This window comes from Lepisosteus platostomus, chromosome 9 (assembly GCF_059453375.1).
Source record: "Lepisosteus platostomus isolate fLepPlt1 chromosome 9, fLepPlt1.hap1, whole genome shotgun sequence".
In the NCBI taxonomy this organism is placed as follows: Eukaryota; Metazoa; Chordata; class Actinopteri; order Semionotiformes; family Lepisosteidae; genus Lepisosteus; species Lepisosteus platostomus.
This window is the reverse complement of record NC_142619.1, coordinates 15,449,548-15,461,939: the sequence shown is the minus strand read 5'-3', so window position 1 is coordinate 15,461,939 and position 12,392 is coordinate 15,449,548. Positions and strand designations below refer to the sequence as shown.

Sequence of the window (12,392 nt, the reverse complement as noted above, 5' to 3'; positions counted from 1 at the left end):
CGTTTCAGGAGTCCGTTTCAGAAGTTAAAAGATGTTTTTATTTCACGTGCATGGGAGCGAAACACAGAGATGCTTGGTGTATTTTTCTCAAATCAACCTAAAACAGTTCTTAAATATTTTTCTATCTATCACGCTTTCCTGTGCTCACAAGATTGCCAGTGTTCGTAGCAGGCTTTTCTATGCATTCCTGTGCTTACAACATTGGCATTGTTCCAAACTCACGCACATTCTCCTACCTCCCTATTTGCTGGAGATAACTTTTTTAAAAAACAATTGGTCACTTGCATTCGTAGCACGCATTCCTAGAGAATGGTATAGAATTACATAGTAGCTCTTGTGTCCACTCAAGTATTAGCACGGGCTGTATCATAGTATGTAGGCTGCATATTCAACACATATTAAAATAGAAAACATGAAAACCCGTCGGTGCACACAACAAAGTTCCAGGGTCATATGGCGTACCCCCTGGCGGCACTCCGCCTACCATAGTTTGAGAACCACTGATCTAGAACAATAACACACTGCATAACATGATGGCAATCAATTACTGCAACTATGGCTCTCTGACACCATCCCCCAACTAATACTTAAAAAATCTAATTGATCCATAATATCTTAATTGACCTAGTGGGCAAGCATCATATAATGAAAGACTAAGAATTTTATAGGGAAAATTTAATACCAGGTTTAGCCTTTACGTTGATATACTGATATATATATAGATTGATATATTATTCAGTAATGTAAGATGGATACATTTTTGTCACACACCCGAAAAAGGCTCCACAGCCAACACGTTGTGTTTTTTTTCTTCTCTCTTCAGCAAAGGATATGTTCCTTTGCAGCCTACGCATGCTGACACAGCAGCCTACAGTACTACATTTCTGTCATATGTATAACCTGTTTGGATAAGTGCAGTGTTTTAGGAAATACTGCATTTAAAAATATTTTTTCACAGAGTAAACAGTGGATTAGTGAGGGCCGTGGATAACTGGGAAAATGTTTTAATATACTTTACAGTAGATAGATATGGATATAGCATATGGTATAGCATATAGATATGGCATAGTACAATTTTCAAACTACAGTATGTAGAATTGCATACCAAAGTATATGCACCCTTATTCAAAAAATGGTATTCACTCATTTATTTAAATGTATATTTCAGAAAACCAAGCTGTTTTCACCAGTGATACAGTTATACAGTTTTGAAGTTTGCTGACCACCCATTTATCTTTGCAACAGAAAGCAAAAATTCTAGGTGAATTAAACATATTCAGATGGTAAAGGTGGGGGTACTTAAGTTTAGCAGCTGAATATAAAGGTTTGAATGAATTATAAGAAATTATTAATGACCATTCAACAACAAAAACAAAACTTTACTAACTCTGAATATGATACGTTAATAGTTATATTACCACTAGTAATTCAAGACTACTCACATTGATGTCAACATCCATACAAAAACAGACCGATACATAATATAGTTTCATTTAAAGTACTTTATTGATCATGGGGATTATTTTAAATGGAACACTTACTTCATTCAGAAAAAGATAATGAAATAAAAATATATTCACATTCAACTACCTTTACAGTCTCTTTTTTTTCTGAATATGACAGACATTCAATATTTGTTGCATTTTTAATATACTACAGATGTAAGACATTAGTCCATATTACGAAAGGTTATGGAATAAAATTTTGTGCATTAGCATTTGTAGCCTACATTAAATCGACAATAATGAACTTAATTGAACACTGAATATAAAGTTTATCATGCTAAGGCCCAGGCTGGAATTTTCAGACATTTACCATTTTATTCTTTGTTACTTATAACCTTTATTTAGAAATATTTATACAGATGCAGCCATTCAAAGTGCGCGGTACACACACGTACCGGAGGTAATTGGCTAAGGCATTGTGACGCACGATGACGCGCGGTACCGCGGTACGTGATTGGTTCACTGACAGGGGCACTCGTGGTCCTTTGGTCTGTCGTAGAAAGATTTACAGTAAACGTCTGTAAAGCATTTTCTTAGGGTGAAAAGCATTTTCTTAGGGTGAAACAGCCCTACACAGCCCTGTCGCAGTACACGAATATAATTATATCTTATTAATTTCTTTAGATACGCGATTCTTTTAATACAGTCTTTGCTGTGCTCTAGAGGATCCTTGTGATATTTCGAGCTCTGGTTGAATGATAAGTGTCGCAGTTTAAATAATTTTCGTAGTTAGAAATTATGGAACGCTCTGTTAAAAGTAAGGGAGTTTTTATGTTGCAGTTTTTTTGCAACATGAATATAATTATATCGTTATTAATTTCTTTAGATACGCGATTCCATATTATATTCCCTTTTAATCAAATTCTAAAAGTATGCTTGTTGACTCCGGTATCACGTTAGTTAAAGACTTCGATGCTTAAAATGTTTAGGGAGAAATGGAATACTGGTGTGTATGTTTTCTTTGAAGTACCGAGACCAGCCATATACTGTAAATTAATATCGTTTATGGCCTTCACACGCGTTGCAGTATGCTCCTATTCCTTTTATGCTCAGGCACTAAGATTTCCCTTCAGTGGTAAAATTCCAAATAAATATTCAATACTTAAACGGGCACAGTTAAGACATTAAATATACATATACATACTGTATACAGTACAGTTTGCATACGGTAATTTGTTTATGTTCCTAAATCAATCTCTTTTATGAGCATGTGAAAGGCATGGTGAATCGATTCTCAAAAATTACTGTACTTTGCATGATTGGAAACAAATGCGTGATTGCGAAATGCTGTGGTGTTACTTTTACAAAGACGGTCAATGAAAAAAAGAATGTGGACCAGGGCAATACTTTGAGTTTACACTTACAGCTTGTCCAAGGTCATTCATTATTAATACTATTAGTAATATCTTCGTTAAAGACTTTGATGGCAACAGCTCAAACATGAGAGGTTGAGCTTAATTAGCTCCACCTTGCGGAAATTCCGGATACTATTATTTTGCTTGCGGTATTATAGGAGAATTTACGGTAACTAGCGGTATTTACCGGTAACTTGCGGTAGACTGCGTACAGCGCACCGGAAAATAATGCGGTATCGCCCGCGCATTTTGAATGGCTGCATCTGTATATATCTGCCAAATGAAAACAGAATAGTCATAAAGTGTGATATCCTGAAATGTGAATTCAACAAAACTACCAATTAAAATATCCCAACCCCCCACAACCTTTCTTTTTTGACGTGAATTTTAGATGTTAAGGGAAAAACACCTTAGAGTTCAACACCTCAGAGGGCTGCTTCATACAAATACAAGTATCCTTTTCTGTACCTCTTGAAGTCGTTATGACTGACAAATACACTCTGCTCACTTGCAGGTCCCTTCACATCTTTATTCTAAATGTTGCCAAAAGTAGCTATGCAAGCTCTTTTCATGAGCTGTTTAATTCTATGATGACATCTCAACTTGTGGATGCAAGTGTAAATTAAATTCAAATATTCTTTTCTATGGAATAAGTAATAGGTTTATTCCGTGCTAAAAAGAGAGGAAGAAAAACGCAACATTTTGGCCGTGGAGCCTTCTTCAGGTGTGTTTTTGGATTCTTCGGGGATTGTCTTCAGATTATGATGTTTCTTTTATTCTTCACACCCGAAGAAAGCTCCATGGCTGAAACGTTATGTTTTCTTTCTTCTCTTTCCAGCATGGAATAAACCTATTACTTGTTCCTTTACAGCCTACGCATCCTGACGCAGCTACCCACCTGATCTATTTTTTCTATGACTTAAAGCCTCAATATAAACCCTTTTAGTCCAGCATTCCACTGCTTAGACATTCACAGCACACCTGAGATTCATAATTCACAAGACACAGTGAAACACCATGTACTTTGTACTTCTTGTCAGTTAAGGAGCCACTATCATGGAAACTGATAACTTAATTAAAAGATAAATGACAGATTCATTACCTGTTCCAAGTGGCATTTGCGCCTGCTCGTCTCTGCTGTGTGCTTCTTTCATCCAATACTGCCTTCTCACACTTGCCCAGGTCGCTGAGGCTCAGGGAACTCATTAACTTCAACCTATAAAGAGTCAGCATGGTAAAAAAAAATTCACTTCACATAGTACACTCCATCCTACAGCAATAACAATGAGCTTACTGTATGTATGCAAGGTGTATGCCCTCTATAAAATACTTCACTCTCCCGATCAAAGACTTTTTTCTGTGTGTTCATGAGCCTAAGGTTAATATTTTACCACTTCTACAGAAACCAAAGGTTTCTTATTATTTTACATTCCTTCAGCTCCAGAGGCAGTTTACAAAACTTCTGTGCCACTAATGTAATCGACCGAGGCTGTTCCTGGACTGAAGCACCTTTACAGAGGCAAGCATGCACATTCTCAGACACCCATTTACAGTCACTGCTTCAGCTTTAAAACCACGTCTGCATTCCATTGAAAATGCTGATAGAATTCAAATCCTTGACATTTACCTGAGGTGACACCAAAGTGAAACAATTACTGGGATACTGGCTCAGTGGTGCATCAAGAAATCGTTACAACCACAATTTTTCTTCATTTTAAATGTAAGAGAAGTCTCCACAGTTTACTTTTGTGATAGCTCTTAACAAATATTAGAAAAGGAAGCACTTTTCATGTGCATATTTATAATCTATTGTATGCTACACTCCATGTTACATTAAGTGAAAAGCAGAATTCTGTGTATGTTAGTTTTGTCTTTCAAAAGTTTATAGAGAAAATGTTTAGAATTAAATTCTGCAAAGTATGTCAAATTATGTCCTATATGGCCTAGAACAAATCTCACTAAACCAGTGTTTATTTACTACTATCCACACAAAAAAATAAACTGACAGCTTGCAAAAAGTGATAACTACTAAGACCACAGCATTGGAGGAGGAGAAAAAAGTTAACTAGATATATTTCAACCAAGGAAGACCTGTTTAAATCTTATCATGCTAAATCATAATTGAGACATTAGTAAATCACAACATGACTATGAAGAAAACTCTTTAACAATTTACATTGACCTAAAATATGGGTTGCTTAAAGCATTTGTAAAAATTGTAGAAATGGAACACAAGCATTGATACAATGACAAAAATGTAAACCTACTACTATTGACTGATTGCATGTTAAAAAGAAAACCCTAATCCTCTTCACAGTTTAAGTCATATCCCAAAGCCTTAGGTCAAAACCTGTTCTACAGTATCTGTAAAATAGAATAAGATGATTATCAGCTGATTTTCCTAATGATTTTTGAGCACATAAAACTTTTTTTGCATGTGCTGATTTATACTTTATCAACTCTGACTTCAATTCTCACATGTTAAATAATCTCCAGCACAGTTATAGATCACAGAAGGTGACTCAGGCTTCATGTGGCTCTTGTTCTGGTGTATAGGTGGAAGGGTTAAAAGCACACCAGGATAAAAATTCTCTCTGAAACCCACATACTTCTTCTGGCACTCATCTAAAACATGCCTCAGTGCAAAGCCAGCACCAACTGATTACTCTGCAGAAAACAAAGAAGGTCTTTAGAGCACACAAGGATACATTTTTGAAAGGCACAAGGCAGATTTGTATCAAATTGCTAATAAGCAAATTGTCTTTAAGCAATCAAATGGAATACTGGTACAGAAAGCAATCACAATAAGAAACAAAAATAGTTGTTTATAAAGTGAAAAATTATACTCAGCAAAACTGAATAAATATAACTATCAGGTTACACACACAAGAATATACATTATTACATTTCATTTTCGAGCCAATTTTTCCTTTTTACTTTCATTTAATTTGTACTCTGACCTACAAAATAAAAACAAGCAATTATTTTTTATATGTAACGAAAGAAGCAAATTATAAAGCATTCTAGAAACTAGAATCACATAAAAAATGATCTTGTGATGTGTACAATAAAAATCTAAATACTTGTGCAAATCTTTTTAAGTGGATTACAAATAACTTAGAATCTACCTAGTAGAGGTGTATTAAAGTCAAGAGCCTTAATAACTCTCAGTACTAAGTGTCATTAATTTGTGTCATTCTTCACCTGAATCTCCCTTATCATTTTTAAAATTAACATGTGCTAAACTGAAATTAAGATGGTTTAAGCATTAAAATGGCTTCTTCCAACTGTGATAGGAGGTATTCATTTTTTGGCATACATACAGTACACTACATCGCATGAAGAGCTCATGTAACATTCTGTAGATGCCTTAATTATGTGTTTTTAGTTTAAAATGGGTATACCGAACCTCTGACATCTCCAATCTGGTTACTTCAATCCCTCTTTTTTAATTTTATCAAATATCTTTTTAACTGATATACTAAACCTTGTAATCATTCATTAATTATTTTCTAACTGCTTTAACTATGTAGTTTAGAGTCATGGTGGGAGCCAGAGCCTATCTCAGTAAGCAACGGTCACAAGGGTGGATAAACCCTGAATGGGACGTCCATCCATCGCAGGGTACACAAACACGCCACCATCACATCAGGCCCAGTTTTCCCAGTAGCCAGTTAACTCACCGGTATGTCTTTGAACTGTGAAAGGAAATCCACACAAACTCTGGGAGAACATACAAACTCCAGATAGCACCCCAGGTCTGGGTCTGGGTTGATCCTGGGACACCAGAGCTGCGAGGCAGCAATACTAACCACGCCTCCTAATTATTGATAAAATAAAATGATTTAATGGTATAGGTTGGAGGTGCTATCGATGGAGTACCCCTATTGATGATATTAAAATGCTTCAGCTACTGACAAACACTATGGCCGAGTATGATACAGTAGTACACAAGGGGACACTCGCTGCATCTTGGCAGTAGATGGAGCTGTCAAGCAAATTCTTACGTTCCCTCTAATATGTAGGTCACGGTGAAAGCAACAGCAATGGCAGATACTTAATATAATTGGTTACTTCAACATCAGATTAATCTAATCTAGCTACATTTTGGCAGTGATCTTTTTTGAAGCAATTGCATGGGATGATATATAGGTCACTGAAAATGTGAGAAATGGATAAACAAAACATACCTTAATAACTACCTTAAATGAAGCAAAAGGAAAGTCATATTATTTATTAATATGGCTGTCATAAATCTAATCAAAGTAAATATAATGGAAGATCTGTTAACCCAAATAAATGCATTCTCTTAATAATTTAAGCAATCCAATACTTTTTAGTAAAATGGATTATCTACAATAAATATTCAGAAAATCATACTATACAGAAAGAAATTAGAGGATACTGTATTATACTCTAGAACCAGAAATACAAAAAACAAAAGTCTTAAAGACCAGGTGAAAAGAAAGGCTTGCATGACCACAAACTACAAAAGCCGTGAACGGTCATACCACTAAAGAAAGAGCATTTTACCCACGACCTGCAATTTCTAACACACTGTGGATACAGTATCAACAGAAAAAAAAATGTAAATGTATTAAACAGAATTAAAACATTTGTGGATGTAAGTGTCTCAAATGAAAGGATTTGCCAACAGAGCTATTGACAATTCTTTAATAATTCAACAGGATATAGAAAGGTAGCACTATTTTAGGGGTACCTTGCAAGCTATACTGTATATTAGTACTTTATTATTAGCACTCAAGTTGCTGTGTGGTAGTACACAACTAATAAATACATAATACATTAATTATTTAGTATATTTAGTTAGTTAAATATGTATGGCACGCCTGGGTTATTTCTCAGTCACAACAGGAAATAAGAAGCTACTGTACCTTGGCTCTTTTTTGTTTATACAGGGGTTGACAATAATTGAAGTGCCAGTATGTCACTAAGAACGAACTAGCACACAGTCTGCATGTTACTTGAAACAAATTGCTACCAATACGTTTCAGTAAGTTTCAGTAAGGTATAACTGATTGATTATAATATGAAGTGCTTTTACTTGCAAGCAATTTACTGTACACAGATTCCAGAAAACTATTTTAGATAGCAGAAATAGAGCTGGGTACTGAATTTAGTCAAGAGGCATGAGCATGTATATCAACATTTTTATTTGAAAGCACATTTAAAACACTATTAGAAGGGTATCTTTTTACATTAAAAGCTTATATTCTGCATAAATCTGTCTCATAAACTCCTATGTCAAAAACAAAAGCCTCCCCAAATTGTGAAATCAATGAAAAGCTCAAACTCCACTGCAATGATAAGGGATATATTACATTTATACAAAAGAGTCAAATGCTCATATTTTTAAGAAGTCAAAATAAGGAAAAATTTAAAGATCAAATTTAAGCTTTAATTATTCTATACTACTTTTGACTTTATCATGTTTTACTCTATTAATCACCAATAATGCCTGTGGTGGACAAAATCCAGTTATAGACAAACTAATACCTTAATTGCTAAAACCCAAGCAAGTGCGAAACCCATGACAAAATCTCATTAATTCAAAAACTTACTCATGAAATACCAGGAAAGAAATTGATGTTTTTTTTAAAAACAGGAAACATGAGAAATGGGGGAATTACTTTTTTAATCTTAAAGAGAAAAGCAGTCGCACTACAGATTCCTAGCCCTGGTATGATCACTTTCAGACAATTACAGGAATATCTGAAAGTGCTTTTAAGTAAAGTTTTAGTGTAATGAGTGAAGATGTTATGAAAAAATTATGAACATAAAAAATCATGAACTGCATGGCATGTACAGTATCTCCTCTCTAAAAAAAGGAAATTATCAGGTGGATATACAGTATATGTTTATATTGTATGTTTAACATTTCACTTCTCTTTTCCAAATTAATTTAACATCTTACACTTTAAAAGCATTTTACAATATACCCCCAGTTCAACTAGCAATACAGTAAAATATACAGTAAGTGCATCTCTAGGATCTAAAGTGGCACACATTATTGTACCAGCTTACTGGACAAAAGGAGCAGCTTGAAGGAGTGAAAACATGAAAGAAAAAAATGAAACTCGCAGTAAAGCACATGGGAGTGAGTTTTAGCCAATTTCAAATCTGAGCAAAACATTAGAAGTGAACTGAATAGTGAAGCAGCATGCAAAGGCAACAATTGCAAACAGCACTATGGATATTAACATGCATCAGGAAAAGCATTTAACATTAAGGAGCATAAGGAGTGTTTAGAATATTAGTAGGAAGTTTTTGAATTATTTTGTTTTGTTATTGTCTAATAAGAACAAAAATGAGAGTGAAAAAAAAAATAAAGAAGTCCTCCAAAGTTGGGGAGGTGGAGATGGGTTAAAGAAAAAAAAGTATCAGGTAACAAAAATGTGCATACAATATACAACTGAGATGTATGTTATAATACCTCACATAAGACAGCTTTGAAATGTAGTGTCGTAGGCTGCTCTTTGGAGGGATCATCAAGTCCCTCTAATTCTTGTATACAGTTTTAATGGCTGTTGATTAATTTTGAATTATTGGTAAAGATTTAGAAACACAGCATGTCACTTCAGTGTAATTAATTATGTGTTTCAGTATGTGGCACCTTCACAGTGTTAGCTAGGAAGCAGTCTGGGGAGACTGCCGTAAAAAATAGTAGTAGAGGGGTCTAACCTTTGCTATGAACTCAGTAAAGCAGTAAAGCCTCCTACAAATCGAAGTGTTATTATAATGGGTTTTTAATGTGCTTAGTTACCTGGAGCCACCATATCTAAGGGTGGGGTCTTTCAGATGGAGGGGAAAAATCTTTTCACTCTTGTTTAGACAGTGATTCAATGGTTCTGATGAATCACCACTAGGTGACTACACAAACATAGCCCTCAATTATACAATAGAAACAAAGGTTAAAAAAATCCATAACAGAAAGGAAGTAAAATTTCCATACAAATGGTATGGACATTGTAGAGTTAATGGCTGAACTGTAAAAATAATATGCCAACAATAAAAACTTAGTAGTTGGACACCAAACTATAGCATCACAACACTCACACAGGAAAATTTTACAATGAGCCCCATTAGACCAATTCAAAGTGTACATTCCTCTAAAATTCAATGCCTCCTGCAAAGGCAGAATTACAGTGGATATCTTTTGCAGCTGCATTTTCATATAGACCCTAGCAGTAACTGATTCCTAGACATTGCTTCTACTTATGATGTAATATTTTTTGTACTGTACTGTTTCTTCATTATATGCTCAAGCAATCTGTGATTTATCCCTGATGAATTTCTGCTACTCACCGAATGCTATAAAATGGAAACGTTATTGACCAGCTTTATTGACCTAATTGAATAACAGAGGAAATGTCCTGACAAAGTAAGATTCAACATTAATGAAACATGACCCTCTACAGCTGTTTTTAATTATAGAACATATTTTTATAAGAGCAAAACATGTTAAGTATGATGTGGTAGTACAAAGGGATTTCTAACAGTTCAGTGCCACACAGTCTCATTGTACAGTATTCGGATCTAATGAAGATCTCAGTGGGAGATAAATTGGAAGCAGACATTTTATAATTAAAGTGACATGGAGTAAGACTAAAAAAAACCTGCATTTGGCACTGAATTTTCAGTATTAGAATATTAGAGTAATATATTCCTTTAAACAACATTTGAACTTCCAGTTATATCTGTACTATGTTCCAACCAACTTTGGAATCCCCAGTTGTTTTAAGACTCAACTCTTCACAAGATGACTGCCTGCTGCCTGCTTGGGAAACAAACAGGTACATAGACAAGTTCCTCTGAAATGCAATCTGCAGAGCCAATTGGTCATTTAAAGCACTGCAAGCGTATCAGAAGAAGAGCCAAATACAATACTGCCATGTTCTTCTTGTTGATGTTACAACACACCTGCATAAGAATCACTGTTTGCCAAAAAGGTGAGAAAGCCCTCTTCAACGAATCCCAAACCTACCCCAGCAGCACCATGGAAGTTGACTAGTGACAACTGACTAGTGACAGGATCCAGGCTCAAAATAATAATGTCTGGATCATAGATCTCAACCTGCATTCTGAATACATGTCCTTACTGGGTGAGCCACTAGCAAACTACAGAGTAACATATTCTACTGACTACATTTGTAACCCTCTCTCCCAAATCCTGGCTTAATCCATAGCGACATATTTTTCTCCACTGCATTAAAGGCTGTACAAAGAATAAAAAATATAAGCTTGATAATTAGTCCTAAAAATCATTATATAGCACATCTTTTAAGTAAATGTTAAAGATTGTTTTAATACTTTTCACTTTAGCAATAGAAGCACATTTAGATTAAAACATTGTGAGGTATTTGTACCTATTGTTATCGTGAGAAAATATAGCTCTAACTTTCCACTGCAAAGAGGATCTAAAAACAGGATGTGAAATCATATAACAATGCATAAGAAACAAAAACATAGGTAAACCACTATAATTTCACTCTTGACTAAGGTACATTCAACTGACACAGCTCCAATAGCTGCCGTTAGTAGCTCCAATAGTATCTCCTATAAGATGTTCGCCAACAGCTATATAGGTATTTAATGGGTCTATCAGAGCTTAGGCATACGTGTACAGTACTGTACATAATTACCCTAGAGTCAAAATAAAGCAGTATTTTTCACTATTCAGCTATGAAGAAACAGCAGAACCTTGAAATCTCTGAATGACACCAGATTATATGAAAGACTGCTAAGTAAAAGAGCAAACCCATCGGTGAATTCTTAGTGCATGTGATTTTCAATTAATTCACAAATGATGAAATCACTTAAAATTGTAAAATACCAAGGTACTTAAAATTTACAATTCTATTGTTCGCTACACTGTCAAACCTACACATTTATTGAACCAAGTTCCAATCTAACTCAAATAAATGAGTTGGGTGGCCTCAGAGTTACACTATTTTAACATTTAGCAAGGACTGTGGTCCCAGTGTGATGGGCTAGTACATGAAAACCTAAACTAGAATCTCACCTCCTAAGTGGATGATCATTTCCTCCCATATCAAAGTTGAGGGGCTGTGCAGATAGGGTTTTTTGTTCCCAATGATATCCATCCATTATGTTCACAGAAAAACAAGAAAATACTGGGGTATAATTCAGAACAGATCAGTCTTATCATAACTGAATTTCTGAAAGTCCCCACCTCAGAACAACTTCTTTCACTCTGGTTTATGTTCACTTCCTACCTTGCTAAATCCTAAGGTGGCTAACATTCAAATAACATTCTTTGGTGTCTTCAGTCACGAGGAAGTAACAATGTTAGCCTCCAAAGAAATAAAAGCTATAAAAAAGCTATAAAATAGTTGAATAAAGCTTGTTCCTGTTCTGTAGCTTTAAGGTTGGAACGGTACAATTAAGCATGCAAAAATCTGAAAAGACTCTGTGTACATAGAAGGTATTACATTTTTAAGCAAAGGAACTCTACTGAATATATTCAGACATTCATAATTATTGGTTGAAG

At 34.9% G+C, this 12,392-nt stretch overlaps 1 protein-coding gene across 2 annotated transcripts in view; it reads right to left on the bottom strand.

Moving 5' to 3' along the window:
* Nucleotides 1-12,392, bottom strand: part of LOC148654549 (proline-rich protein 5-like) — a 92,636-nt gene that overhangs the window by 73,387 nt on the left and 6,857 nt on the right. The window contains exon 2 of one of the 2 annotated variants that reach the window (XM_088646953.1): nt 3,963-4,076. In XM_088646953.1, the coding sequence (XP_088503079.1) occupies nt 3,963-4,066 (104 nt within the window). In that variant the 5' untranslated portion in view covers nt 4,067-4,076. Of the gene's footprint in view, nt 1-3,962; nt 4,109-12,392 lie in introns of those variants that run through there. The other variant, XM_088646952.1, reaches the window with a different exon arrangement.